The 15,461-nt window shown below is 45.3% G+C and overlaps 1 protein-coding gene and 1 pseudogene across 1 annotated transcript; one reads left to right on the top strand and one right to left on the bottom strand.

Moving 5' to 3' along the window:
* The first annotated feature begins 1,672 nt into the window (after nucleotides 1-1,672).
* LOC9648755 lies at nucleotides 1,673-4,443 on the top strand (annotated as a pseudogene).
* An 8,289-nt stretch (nucleotides 4,444-12,732) lies between these two features.
* LOC9648753 (pentatricopeptide repeat-containing protein At4g02750) lies at nucleotides 12,733-14,484 on the bottom strand. The gene has a single exon (XM_002984782.2). It carries the CDS (start codon nucleotides 14,482-14,484, stop codon nucleotides 12,733-12,735), a length of 1,752 nt encoding a protein of 583 aa, XP_002984828.2.
* Between the last annotated feature and the right edge of the window lie 977 nt (nucleotides 14,485-15,461).

Genomic DNA, 15,461 nt, shown 5'->3' with positions numbered 1-15,461 from the left:
AGAGAGCTCTAGCTCATGTGGCGGCCTTCGTGAGGGAGAGGAGTGGCGGGGCTTCCTACGGGACCATGGTGATGGAGCTGTGCGGCCCTAGTCTGTGCCATCGATTGATCAAGGGAGGGCCGCTGGGTGAGAAGGAGGCCGCCAAGACCATCCAGCGTCTGGTGAAGGCGCTCAAGGGGATACATACCAGCAGCATCGTCCACCGGAATCTCAAGCCGGAGAACAGCTGGACGCTGGCCATTGACATATGGGCACTGGGAGTGATCGCATATGAGCTGCTGAAAGGCTACAAGCAATCCAGGGAGATCGAGTTGTTGTGAACCAGGGATTCCCGGATGGTTGTCCACATTCCCGGGATGCTGGCTGTGGAGCCGAGCGAGAGGTTGACACTGGATGGTGTGCTGGAGCATCCCTGGATCGTGGAAAATTGCAGCAGTAAAATCAAGAAGACTATCCACAGGAGGAGGCACTGTGGAGTGAAGAGGAGTGCTCCTGGTTTTAGTAGCGACTTGGTTGTGAAGAAAGTTCGAGCAGCGTGAGTGAAAGCCAATTATATTATCGCTAACCCGTTTTCTTCCGTCACAACGCTCTTAAAATGTGAGACTGGTCAAACAAATCTCATGATATAAAGAATCCTCTTCAGTCAACGCGTGTTTGTTGCTTTCATTTTGTTTCAGGTTAGTTTTCAGGTGAGCCCACATACTAGAGCAGTATAAAGAGGTGAAATTCGGGCAAGAGTTAAGTGTGCTCGTCTGGGTACCTCCAAATGGGCCGCTGGCCCTGGGCATGGCTAACTTCATCATGCAAGTAATAGTTTTTTGAATTTTTTTTTACTTCACCTAAAATCTCAAAAGAGCTATGTGGCCGCATTTTTGCGTGCTCCCGACGATGATATCTGACTAAGTGATAGTTAGACGGGCATTTGATGTGAAGATGTAGAAACAATGAAATGCTGGCCTGCTTGGCAGCAGCATTATTTGTCCTAGAACTGTCTTTCAGCACTTTGCAACCTGCCTCGGCCTGATATCTTAATTGTAGAGTCTGTTTGCGGCTGAATTTCTAGGCGTCATTCTCGCATCAGCATACTCATACCAGTACCACACTAAGTTTAAAGCCAGTGCCACATACCGCCTCATAAACAGCAGATTCACCACCTCAGGCTTGCATACATATGGATCTAATCACCACAAGTATCTCAAAAGTAAAGGCTCCAGGGTTGAAGTGACACATATTCTCCTATCCGCACTACGATGAGGTTCGCACTGGTACCTACAGGCAGCTCTTCCACCCGGAGCAGTTCATCAGTGGCAAGGAAGACGCTGCGAATAACTTCGCTCGTGGTCACTACACCAGTAAGATCTAAAGTTCTTTTTAAAAGGTTGGCTAATTTCTTGTTCATCGACTTTCTTTGTAAAGAGAATGTTTTTACATGCAGGATCATCGATGGACGAAGCCTAATGTGCTTCTCGAATTTTCTTTTCACGGGGGATACACACAACCCCATTGGCTGTTTGCGGGTCCACTACTAGTGGTCGGATGGGCCAGCCAGATCAACATCGCGACTAAAGAAAAATTGAGCGCGTGAAGGCCCACACAGTACATCTGATCAGAATGCTGACTGGTGTCGCCTCTATATCAAACCCCGGGTATGCTCGGAAAGCAGCTAGGGATTTTCCATTGCATTGCACTCCTGAAGAATGGCACCACTAACCGCTTTTCTTATTCTTCTGGCTCAAATCCAGTGCTCGATGGGAGAGGTAAGTATTTTATTGAGTCTACATCGGTCGCTAACTGGTGCCATCGTAGGTTTATATAGTCTACATGGGGAAGAAAATCGTCGAAGACCACGAACTGGTAACGAAATCCCATCACGAAACGCTGGCCAGTGTGTTGGGAAGTGAAGATTTGGCAAAAGGTGCTATCTTGTACAGCTACCGGCATGGATTCAGCGGTTTCGCAGCAGATATGAATCCAAAGCATGCAAAAGCTTTGTCCAGTAAGTGGCTGTGCTCTCAGTTTTCAGGCTAATACTTCTGCAACAGAGATGCCTGGAGTTGTGTCTGTGTTCCGCAGCAAAAAGGTGAAGCTGCATACAACTCACAGCTGGGACTTCCTTGGACTGGATGTCATGAAGCCCAAAGGCATTTTGCAAGAATCTGGCTTCGGAGTGGACGTAATTGTTGGGGTTGTGGATTCAGGTGTTTGTTAAGTTTCACATTCTAGTGTGCAGCAGATACCAAAATTTCGGAACTTTTCTGCAGGTGTATGGCCTGAAGCTGAGAGTTTCAATGACAAATCAATGCCAGCAGTTCCCACAAGATGGAAGGGAATATGTCAAATAGGCGAGAACTTCACGGCTTCAAACTGTAATAGGTTCGTTGTTGGGACCTCCGAGTGGCTTGGAACTTGGAAGTATAGCCGTTTCATGTGTTTTAACTGCATGAATGCAGGAAACTTATAGGAGCTCGATATTTCGACCAAAGTGTGGATCCTAGCGTGGAGGATTACAGATCACCCAGGGACAAAAACTCTCACGGCACGCATACATCGTCGACCGCTGTAGGCAGGCTCGTTTACGGAGCCAGCGATGATGAATTTGGCAGCGGAATAGCTCGTGGTGGAGCACCAATGGCCAGGCTTGCAATGTACAAATTCTATGAAGAGAGTAGCAGCTTAGAAGCAGACATTATTTCTGCAATCGACTACGCAATTTATGACGGAGTCGACATCCTGTCCATTTCTGCAGGCATGGAAAATACGTACGACTACAACACGGATGGCATTGCAATTGCCGCATTTCATGCAGTCCAGAATGGGATTTTGGTTGTGGCAAGTGGTGGCAATTCGGGACCATATCCGTCCACAATCATTAACACTGCTCCCTGGATTCTGAGTGTGGGAGCAAGCACTATTGACCGGGGTTTCCATGCAAAGATCGTTCTTCCCGACAATGCTACCTCTTGCCAGGTTTGCAAAATGGCTGTATGAACCTTCATTTTTGAAGTTTTTGGACAGGCAACGCCATCACAGCACCGGACCGGTTCTGAAGTTGGATTGCATAGAATTGCCTCTGGAGAGGATGGGTATGCATACATTCGGACACTAGTATCTCTCTGATGAGGTGAATTCTCTGCAGCTATTGCACAGAAGCGAGATTGAATGGTACCACCCTGAGAGGGAAGTATGTCCTTTGCTTTGCTTCCAGCGCCGAGCTTCCCGTGGACATGGATGCTATCGAAAAGGCTGGAGCCACCGGAATTATAATCACCGATACAGTCAGATCGATAACAGGAAGCTTGTCGCTCCCTATATTTGTAGTTCCAGTGCATGCGGTGTGCAGCTCTTAGGTCACAGATCACATGAGAAGTAAGCCAGATCGATCTTGTTTATCTTCATCATTTGAACTTGCCTACCTCAATTGCAGATCGTCAACGATCTATATCCATCCACCTGAAACTGTGACCGGGATTGGACCAGCCCCTGCTGTTGCAACCTTCTCAGCCAGGGGACCAAACCCAATTTCTCCTGATATTCTAAAGGTTTGTGAGTCATTTGGTTTCCAAATTCAAACATCTGATATATCACCGGCATTGCAGCCTGATATCATTGCTCCTGGCGTTGACATAATCGCTGCTATTCCTCCAAAAAACCATTCAAGCAGCTCAGCAAAGAGTTTTGGAGCGATGAGTGGCACGTCCATGTCCTGTCCTCACGTTTCCGGTGTTGCGGCTTTGCTTAAATCCTTGCATCCAGATTGGAGCCCCTCCGCAATCAAGTCTGCAATTATGACAACAGGTATGTGGGTTTTGCAAGTTCTGTCCTGAAGTATCACGGTTGCAGCTTGGAACATGGACAACACAAGGGATATAATAACTGATAGTTTCACACTAAGTTATTCCAACCCCTTCGGATATGGTGCCGGACACATCAATCCAACCAAAGCAGCAGATCCAGGCCTTGTTTACGTTACCACTCCTCAAGACTATGCTCTCTTCTGCTGCAGTCTGGGCAGCATTTGCAAGATTGAACACTCCAAATGCTCGTCTCAGACTCTAGCAGCCACTGAGCTGAACTATCCCTCGATAACAATCTCCAATCTGGTGGGAGCCAAAACAGTGAGAAGAGTTGTGACAAACGTAGGGACACCATGCTCAAGTTACAGGGCAATCGTGGAAGAGCCGCATAGCGTCAGAGTTACAGTCAAACCGGACATTCTCCATTTCAACAGTTCCGTGACAAAGCTGTCTTATGAGATCACGTTTGAGGCTGCTCGAATAGTTCGTTCAGTGGGGCACTATGCTTTTGGATCCATCACTTGGTCAGATGGCGTCCATTATGTACGGAGCCCCATTAGTGTCCAGGTAAACGATTTCATTCGTGCTTGACTGGGTGGAAAAATAAACGACGAAATAAATGAATCACCTATGGTATGAATATAAACCATAAGACTTGCCCCTTAGAAAGCGGCTTTGATTCCATTCAGTTTCAAAAGCAATTCAATCTGGGACGCCACCAAGCTGTGATCTTGCTCCATGCTGTAGAAACAGCACGCTGCTTGATCGATCAAGCCCGAGTGGCTGCAATAGCTCAAGATACTGATGAAAGTCACTTGATTCGGCTCCACTCCTTGCTGCTGCATCCTCTGGAACAGCTCCATCGACTCGGAGCTCCGGCCGTGCTGGGCGTAAGCCGAGATCATGGCAGTCCACGAGACGATGTTCCTGGACTGCAAGCTCATCCTGTCGAAAACTCTCCTGGCCTCTTCCAGGCTTCCACACTTCGTGTACATGTTTACAAGAGCGTTGGCCACCATTTTCTCCGACTCGAGCTCTTGGTTTGGCGACACGAAATCGCGATGAGCGGCCTTGCACTGGCTGAGGCATGCCAGATCCGTGTAGGCATCCAGCACCTGCGCGATTGTGATCTTGTCCGGATGATCCATCTTGGAGAAGATCTCCAGAGCGCCTTGGATGTGACCTGATCGTGCGTACCACTGCATCTCGTTTGTCCGTCGCAAGTCCTTCGAAAGTGCTCCTCGCAAGCCCGAGCCTCTGGGACTTGGAGTACGAGTTGATAACTGCTGCTACCACAACTGGATCGGATCCAAGCCCCAAACTGGTCGCTCGATCGTGAAGAAAGTTCGTTTGTAGCAATGCATGCTCGCAACTGGTAGCACACGCAGTTAAAACAGTCGCGAACGTGAACGTATCATCCTTATCACCTTCCAGATCCATCATTTTCAGCACGAACAGAGCTTCTTCGGGATCGGCATAAGCCCATACCATGGCGTTCCAGAGCACCAAGTCGAACCTATAGTGTCAAAATCTCTCAAACACCTCAGTTTCATTGATTCTCCTGTGACTTCCAAAGCATTTCACCAGTGCTGTGGCAACACCTAAATCGTCCGTGGTCGAAACATCTCCCCCAGTAGAACACAGAAACTCCATGGCTCTCGAGCTGATCGTGTTTATCATGCTTGTGCTAAACCCAGACTTCGAAGAGCTCGACAATCCCTGGAGCAGAGCAACCAGCGGAAAGTTGCTTGCTCGAAAACCTTGCTGTTCGAAAACTTGAATGGCTTCAGTGATATTTTGGTTCTGAGCGACGCAGAGGATCATCGCAGTCCACAGCCCTACGTCCTTGTTCCCTGAGAAATTCTCAAACACAGCCACTGCTTTCTCTGGATTTCCGCAGCGACCGTAGCAGCGCACCAATGCAGTGGACATGGCAACGTTCCATTCGGTCCCATCCCTCACTACAAGCATGGATCTCTTCTCCATCGCCCAGATCGTCACAGCATGAAAGAAGCGTCGTGTAGGTGACTTTGTCCGCTTTCAAAGGCATCCTCTCGTAAATTGCAAATGCTTTTTAGCATTGCCCGCACTGGGCATGACATCACGTTCCAGGCCACCAGATCTTTCTGTCCAAGACTCTCGAAATCCTTTCCAGCCACTCGGCCTTCCTGCAGTGATCCATACATCCTCAGAAGCTCTGTGGCAATCTGCAAATCCCTAAGGCCACACTCCTCGAGGAGCGATCGAACAAGGTTGCCATGCTCCAGCGTCAAGCAAGACCTCACCAGGCTAAGGAACGCCACCTTGTCCGGTTTCACTCCCTCCATGCACATCTCCCCAAGAACCTTAAATCTCTCATCCCTGCTAGCATTAGGCCACGATCCCCAAGAGAAGACGTTCTTGTCGGCAATGGCGTCGTGCGCAATTTGCCATACATCTCCACGAGAAGATTATCGATCCTGGCGCCCATGGAATCGCAGCTGCGTGCAAGCGCTTGCCTGCTTCCAGGGCATTGGATCTGCCACATCTTGACACAAGAGCCCCAAACTCCTCTGCGTCAATGGCAATGCCCTCTTGGACCAAGAAGCATTTTGGATTTAGAGTTGACCATTTGACTCTTAAGAACAAAGGTTTAAATTAATAATTATTTCAACCACAATGCTCATTGTGGTGCCAAGCAAAGCAAGTCAAGCCAAACATATGCAGAGCAGTCGCCCGCCTGCACCAGACAGGGACTCTTAACTAGACTCCACCTCAGCTCCTCCAACACCCACATAATATACTTGTCTACTGGCAATACAAAGAGACATTACATTACATTATAGGCTCTTTTATTTAGGATATGACTTCACTTGAATCAGGGGTGTCCCAGGTTGAAAATGTGATTGTGTAGCTTAACCACACGTTCAAACTTCAAGCTCATTGGAAGCATTCCACGTTCACTTTGAAAACTGCACAAAGCTAGAGCAGCTAAAGCTTGGAAATAACTATATCCATGGACATTGGTTTCAAGTGTTGGAGATTTTGTCATTGGCCATGGAATAATTTTGGAGGGAAATTCCCATTACTTCCATTTGGCACCAACACTTTGTTGGAGTTAATTGGTCTGAGAAGAAATAATTTCAGTGGTGAGATTCTCGTCAACTTTCACCAGCTAAGTTGGGAGGCATCCAATTTAAAGGATTTTTGCCAGATATGATAAATAACACAGCTGCAAGTGGTGGATGTGACTTGTTCTTGCAAGTCAAAGGACAGTACACGGGATATGAATGTTTCTTTGGGACAACTACATTGCTTGACTTGTCATCCAATTTTTATGTGGAGAGCTTCCAATTGGCCTTCAGTACCTCAACTTGTCACACAACAACATCACTAGTGAGCTTCCCAAAACATTGGGCATGCTTAAGGAGCTGGAGCAACTGGATATGTCATTACATGGAGAGATTCTCGTAGGGGTGAACACTCTGTCATTGTTTGACCTGTCTGCCTCCTGCTGCCTCTTACAACACCAATTAACCACATTATGGTTGTACATGAAGACATACCCTGAGGTAGATCTTCTATCATCTAGATCTCTTGCCTAGTTTGTGTCTATATATCCCACCAGACCGTTGTCTCCATTTCCTCTTACATATTTCAGTGTGTAGTTCCTTGTACCACTCACATACCTTATGATCTACTTCATATCAGCCCAATGTGGTGATGAAGGTTGTCCAAGAACTTTGAGATTGCTCCCATACTGGATGCGAGGTCAAGCTTAGTCAAGGCTATCAAGTAGATGAGGCTCTCAACCATTGAACAGTATAGTGTTGTGTTCTCCTCCTTGGGAGTGTCATCTAGAGTTGATGTCGAGTTAAAGGAGCCTGCTTCCATGGGAGTAGCCACTGAGTTAGCATTAAGCATAAAGCACCTTTGGAGAATGTTGTGGATGTATTTCTCTTTAGAGAGCTCAAATACTCCATGTTGCCTATCTCAGTAGACTTGAATTCTGAAGCAATAGTGCAAATCTCCCAGATTAGTCATCTCAAATTTAGCAGAGAGATAAGTCTTACCAGATTAGTCATCTCAAATTTAGCAGAGAGATAAATCTTAATCTAGTTGATGAGCCACATCTTATTGGAGGCTAATCCACATATAAGGCTAAGAATAGAAATCCTTGGCCATCTCGATATATGTAGAGATTCTTATCAGTCTACACCTCCACCCAACCTCCTAGGTTTGTACATCCCAATCAGGAGCATCTCATCTACTACTTACACATGGTACACTAAGATTAATGGTTTTCTACCTCATTAGGCTTTACTTGTACTTCCTCCTGAAGATCACCGTTGAGATCATATTGAGCGCTACAAGGCATGCTTCATAGCTTATAGCTTCTCACAAATATAGGGAGTTGATTACTATGAGCTAAAAACCATTTGTCTTTTGATGGGCCTTGCAGTTGAGCTTGACCTAGAGCTCCATCAACTTGACACTACCATCAGCTTGGTATTTCTTTTTGAAGAGCCACTTGGCTGTAATTGCCTTCTTGCTAGGAGGGAGACCAACATCCAAGTTCCATTCATGATCAATGAGTCATACTCATCATGCATAGCCACTTGCCACTGTAAGGCATTAGGATTGGAATGAATAACTTGGTAGCCATGAGGCTTAGCAATGGAGCTCATGGCCTAGTAGAATGCATAGAGCTTGAGCAAATGACTCAAGAGCTTTGAGCATTTACTTGTTCATATGTCTTGAATGTGTAACAGCCTTAATCTCTTGATGAGGTGGTGGTGTCAAGAGAGGATCTAGAGGAGGCAAGCTAGAAGAGCCTCTAATCATGACTAGCAGCAAAGTTGGTGGGGAAGTCATGCCACTGCCAAGTGGAGGAGGTGTTGCTCCTCTTGGAACAAGCTAACTTTGAACTGCTTGTGCTTGTTGGATGAGCTCCTCATCCAAGACGAGGGACAAGTCCACCACATTAGAACTAGAGGAAGTTAACACTTTGAATATGGTGATAGAGTTCTTGCTCATTGAAAGAAACATCTTAAGTAACTATGAGCTTTTTGAGAGCAAGATCATGAAGGTGGTAAGTCTTAGAATGAGCATGATAGCCCATGAAGATGGTATTTTAGCTCCTAGGATCCAGCTTCTGCCAATTTGCATCTAGAATATGAATATATGTTATACAAATACTTAGCCTAGTAAAGAGTTCTCATCTCATTATGTTTTGCACTAGTTAGTAACAAGAACCCTTATGTATTAAAACTAATCCCTTAATATCATCAATGATAGCTTATTATATTTGCTAAACACCACCAAATCACTTCATATTGTAAGCAACCAAAGGGAACGACTTGAGAGACGATCCATAGGGTTCAAATATAGAGGGAAAGGGCCCATGAACAAGAGTGCACCCCCTTTTCCAATCGGTTAAGGGTCTTGGGATATTTGGGGTTAAGCATCCTTGGGTTTGAATAGTACTGGGCTGGGTGACCTCCCGGGAAGTCCAAACTCAGGAGCGTTACACATATATCCATCTATGTTCACTTTAGCATTAGACTCCCCACTGGTTATATTATCATCCATCATGTGAGTGTGGTTTTCTTCCATCTTACAAGGATTTGCCAAACTTCTTAGGGTTTGGGAGAAGACTACTTTGGGCTTTCACCCTTAGATTAATCTTAAACTCAAACTTAGACTGGGTCTTGGATTTAGTCTTAGATTTGGTCTCAGATTGACTCAAACTCAGTCTCGGACTTAAAGTCAAAGTCAAACTCAATCTCAAACTCAATCTTGGACCTAATTTTGGACTTTATCTCGAACTTGATCTTAAACTCCCATCTCAAGCTTTATCTTGGGTTCTATCTCAAACCAAATTTTGGACCATAAAAAGGAAGAGGAGTGGTCTTCTTCCTTAGTGAATAAAGGTATAGTTATATAGTGAAGATGTCCTAAAGGTTAGTAGAATTTAGTGGATGGGCCTTTGGGCTTTAGTCTAGTGGTGGTATTTGTGAACATTACTATGGACAAAAAGGGATTTAATGGAAATTAAAAAAAGGAATTGGGGATGGTGTTCCTTATATCTTAAGGTATTTTAAAGATGCTAAAGTGTGGTCATGGGATGACCACTCATGGATGGATGATTTAATCTTGGAAAGATGGGATTGTGATACATGTGATCTTGGATTACCAATGAGATCACAAAAAAAAATATAACCTTAGCATAAAAGGTTGGTACATTAATAGTACTTTTAGGTGTCTGAAGTGGGACTAAACATGTAAAGTAAGTGTGAAGTTGGTGTGGTTATGAAAACACATCTAAACACTAGTAAATACCCTAAATGATTAAAGTAAAATAAAAAGTTTAGTTGCTTACAGACCAATCTTTAATTTCCTGTTGCTTATAGCCAAGACCACAAACATGTTATTGTGCCATAAAAACCTTAGGAGATCTCTTACACTACATAGAAGGTAAGTAACTCTAAATTCTCCTAACTCCTCTTTCCAATATTTTCTTCCTGATAAGCATAATCTTGTTTTACAAATCCAAGCAAGAACACGAGGAAAGACCTACCATCTTGAAATTTAGAGTTTCATTCATGAAAAATTTAACTTCTACATTAAAAACATATAGGCTCATTCATGTTAAATCCTATTAAATTTAACTCTGTAAAATATAGATTGTTGATATTAGTTAAATCAAAGTTGTAGATCTTAACATGATCTGAATTGTCCTATATTTAACTGGTGATGTCTCTACTATGATTGGTTTTGATTAGTGTATTTAAGTTAAATTCCTTGTAACTCCTCTCTTGCTCCAATCCTGCAATAATTGCCAGAAGTGTTGGTCCTACCGTACTCTCCATTGGGAATCTCATTTCCCCAGGCTTGTGGACATGATCTGCCCCCAGTAGAGGCTGGTAGATAACCAAATAAAAACTTGCATCGTAGCAAGAAATTCCTTGAATTCAAGAAAGGCTTGCCACTTAGAATCAAGAAGAACAAATAGAAGTTTTGACCAAAATCATTCCATACTTTTTTGAAATCTGTCTGGGGCAGCTGCAAGAATTTCACCATATTGGTGCCAGTGATCCCTATTTGTGGCAAGAATATATTGTTAAAATGAATAGAAAAAGCCAATGCCACCACCCATCACCAAGTCATGTCATTAGAGAATGTAATAGGGAAAGTTATGTCTTCGTCCAGTGCTTGAATGGATATGATTATTGAAGGTTTTTGTCTTGATAGATTCTATAAATACATCATGCATATAAGAAGCTTGTACAACACTGCAATTATATTTTACAATTCATAATCAGCCACTGTATATTGCAAATAATATTATAAAGAATACACACCAATCCAAAAAATACAAACACATCAAGATTAACTAGAATAAGATGAATATATAAATTGCAAATATGCACCGAAAACCAAGAACAAAAACATAAAATAATTTGAAAATCAATTACAAAGACATGTACAAAATAATTTAGGATATTCAGGAGACTTCAATATTGATTACAGTCAAAAAAGGATTAAAAGAACTCATGGAAAAAGAAGGATATACCCAACAAATAGAAATAAAAAATTATACAAAAAAACATAAATTACATTAAAATACATTAGCACAACTCAGCAAATAATAATATAAGTCTCATATCGTTAACATACTTGCTCTCAACCTCTTGTCACAAGGAGTTGGCATCTAAAACATTTATATTCAAATTACCGCCCAAATGGATAACGTCTCAGATGCTTCCCCTGGATTAACAGGATCACAACAGGTAATGTGGATGTGGAAGCATATTCTTTAGAAGATCTTAGCTCCTCCAGTGGTGTGTCGAGCAAATACCCAGTGCTGACAACTGGGTCGCTCTTCCTATAGTTACATACTGAGGCTGCTGGGCATCTGAAATGCCAAAACGTAGACTATCTATACATTGTTCCTGATTTGATTGGTTCCAGCCATTGAGCAAGGAACTGATGAGATTGCTTCTGCCACTTTCGTTTTGTTACGCCCTGGAACACATCATGACCATTTCCTCTTCCACTGTCGCCGTTTCCTTGACATACGGTCAAAAGTTTTGTGGTTTTGCTTTTAGTTCGTGAAGATTGATAGGATTTTCAAGTTTTTGGCAGCGCTGGAGCCATCTACATCATAGTTTCTTCTAGGATAATCAGTTCCTTTTGCCCTCTGGCTTAGCTTGATACCTGTAGTTGCTGGTAAACATATGCTCTAAAGTTGTAAATTTCTTGCGTTCTCAAGCTTGGTCTTTCAGGTGTTGCTCTAGCATTGCATCGCATACAGAGGTTTCAATTCTCGCGTGCCATGACATCTAATGCACTGAAACAATGTTTCCAAGGAGGCTATGGTATTTTTTAACATATTCATATCTGATGAAGCTCTTTGTTTTTTTTTTTCTGTCCAGGAAACACAGCACTAATCTTTTACGTTTACATATCTTTGATCGCTCTACATGTGCATACTACCAAGTAGCATTCATTTAATCCACAAGCTTTTAGTGGATCAATGCTTTTTATCTACGGATAGAAGGTCCAAGCCTTGTCAAGCACGGGCTTGCTTCCCCAGTTGCATTCGCAAGTTCGTAGCAGATCTAGTTCTGGTCAGAGTTTTCTATCATCTGTCTGATCAGGTTTGTGCTTTCTCGTTGGGATTCTTTTATCTTCTAACAGGTTGGCCACAACACTCTGGAACGAGTAGCACCTTTGTCACACGCAGTAGGAAATGTACTAAAGCGAGTCGTAGTCATCGTATTTTTTATACTTGTTTTGGAAAGCTTTCCAGTGATCAGATTGATGATACAAGTGAGTTTCTTTGTCTGTCTCTACCTAGGAAGTCGAATTACAAGACAAAACTGCTGTAGGCACGACGATGGCAATCGCTGGAGTTGCGTTCTAGTCTCTTGCAAAAGCTAAACGAAACAAAGAGCTATTTTGAATCAGAAGCCAAACTTGGTATCTTAGCAGTAATCAAATTTGCAAGAAGCATGTAACTTACAGGCTCGCTCCTCTCACTTTTAAACTCATTCATCGCCACCTTTGCTCCTCTCTCCAAATCCCTATGAACTCTACAAGCATTGAGCAATCCACCGCAGCCACGCTCATCTGGAACGAATGGCATTGTCTTGATGAGCTCCTCGGCGTCTCTCACCAGTCCAGATCTCCCGAGAACGTCCGCCACACACGAGTAGTGCTCGTGTGATGGATCCACGCCAAAGTCCTTCTTCATTGCCAGGAACAAGTTCCACGCCTCGGCAAATCTCCCCGCATGACTGCAGCTCCCAAGAACGCTCGCGATGGTCGACGCATCGCACGGGATCCCCTCGAGGATCATCGCCCAGAAGGAGGAAATCGCGCGCTCGTCCTTGCCGTTGCGTCTATACGCCGCGATCATGGCGTTCCACGCCACAGGAGAGCTCCTGATTGGCATAGCCGCGAAGAAACCCGCCGCGTGATCCACATGCCCGTGCTGGGCATACGCCGAGAGCATCGCGTTCCATGATGAGGAGCTTCGCCACGCCATGGATTGAAACTCCGCAATGGCGTCGCCCATCTGGCCGTGCTGCGCGTAGACCTGGAGCATCGCATTATGGGCAATGGTGTCGCGATCACCCATCTCGCGGAAGATCATCTCAGCCTCGCATAGATGCCCATCCCGGGCATACGCCTGGAATAGCGCTGTTGCTCCCACCACGCTCTTCTCGCCAGGCATAGCTTCCAGGAGCAGCGCCGCCTCCTCGAGCCGCCGCCGCTCCGCAAGCGCCACCACCATTGATCCCCACGACATGGTGTTGTGCTCGGGCATGGAATCAAACACGCGCTTGGCCGAGTCGAGATCGCCACCGCGGGAGAATGCCTGGAGCGCCGCCGTGGAGCTGATGAGATCCCTCTCGGGCATCGACTCGAAGAGCTCGCGGACGCGATCGATGCGCTGCTGCTTGGAGTAGGCCTGGATCATCACAGTCCAGGAGAGCAAATTCCTCGCGGGCATAAATAAGAACAGCATCTCGGCCTCGTCGCCACGGCCGTGGCTCGTGAGCGCCGACACCATGGCGGTGATGGAGACCACGTTGTGGGCCGGGAACGTCTGAAAGAAATCAAGGGCCTGATCGATCCGGGAGTTTTGGGTGTAGCCCTGGAGCATTGCCGTCCACGAAGCTATGGTTTTCTTCTCGATCGGCATTGCGTCAAACACCGTCCTGGCTTCGTTCAGATGCCCGTTTCTGGCATATGCTGTTATCATCCCGGTCCAGGTGATTTCACTCTTTTCTGGCACTCGATCAAACAAAATTTTGGCTTCCTCCATCTCGCCAAGCTGCGCATAGGCAGTGATCATTTCATTCCATGCGACTGGATCGGGGGAATGAGATCGATCAAAGAGGTTACGCGCTTCATCTAGATGCCCGTTTCGGGCATATGCTTGGATCATGATGTTCCATGAGAAGAGATTGGGGTGATCGATCGCGGAGAAGACACGGCGCGCATCTCCGACACTGCCGCATTTTCCGTAAGCCTGGATGATGAGATTGAGGAGAAACTTGTCTTTGGAGTAGCCGCTGTCCACTATCCGGGAGTGGATCTTCCGGGTTTGATCGAGATCGCCAGAGCCTCCAGACTGGCTCAGGAGCGTCGCAAAGAAGGATTGCTGCGATCCCACGATGTTGCTCGATGCTTCCAACATCTAATGATCGCTATATATTAGTCGAGATCTCTCTCTCCTGATAAAATATGTTAATTCCCATTAACATAGAAAAACTCGTTTTATCCAATGCACTAACGGAACCATGTATCGACGTTAACTCTTGGCCACTCAGTGGACAACACTTGCATTCCTTCGACGTCTGTGCCAGCTTTTGTATGAGTCTGTGCTCCTCGGCCTTTATCTACGGGAGCTTGGCCTTTGTTTTTCTCATTCTTTTTCTCCTGGTTTGGATCTATAGGCTCTCTTAGTATAGAAATGGCTCCTTCTCGCAAGCTTGTGCTCGGAGCCCTGCTCTCATGCCTGCTCATCACTGCCGCTTTTGCTACTAGTGGAAACAAAGGTAGAGAGAGCACATATAGATCTCATTTCTCCGTTACCTTCCTCCACAATCTCGTTTCTCACTGTTTTGAGTTGGATTTACAGATGCAAGCTTGCCGGCTGCACAGGGCCAGGTTGAGAAATCTTCTTCTAAGTTTCCTTTTCCTTTCCTGTTATAAGAAGTTCTCTCTCTTTCTTCCAGGCTCTCAAAGGCAGGAAGCTCCTTGGAGAGGTCCATACCAGCGACTATGACGCTCCAGGGGCAAATAGGAACCCACACTACGGCGCGCCCCCGCCCCTTGGAGAGATCAGCGACTATGGCGGTCCAGGCGCGAACATGAACCCACACTACGCACCCCCGCCGCTGATGGGATAGATCTTTGTTTCTGTGTGTTCTTCCATGTTTTCGTGTAGGAGCTATACCCTCTACACGGCTACCACGTTTGTTGTTTTCTTTTGTTTGCTGTTGAGTCACCTCTAGACATCCATGTTTCAGCAAAAAAGCCGATCGCTGGAAGAATCTTTGCTATGATCCTTGTGAGTTTTGAGCCAGCATATCAGCTATAGTGGCATTTCTACGATCTCACTCCTCTAGAGCGCTCAATAATTTCATGACACTTGTAATGTGATATGTATGT

The sequence above is a fragment of the Selaginella moellendorffii genome, unplaced genomic scaffold, assembly GCF_000143415.4.
Source record: "Selaginella moellendorffii unplaced genomic scaffold, v1.0 SELMOscaffold_64, whole genome shotgun sequence".
NCBI lineage: Eukaryota > Viridiplantae > Streptophyta > Lycopodiopsida > Selaginellales > Selaginellaceae > Selaginella > Selaginella moellendorffii.
This window is presented reverse-complemented; position numbering and strand designations above follow the sequence as displayed.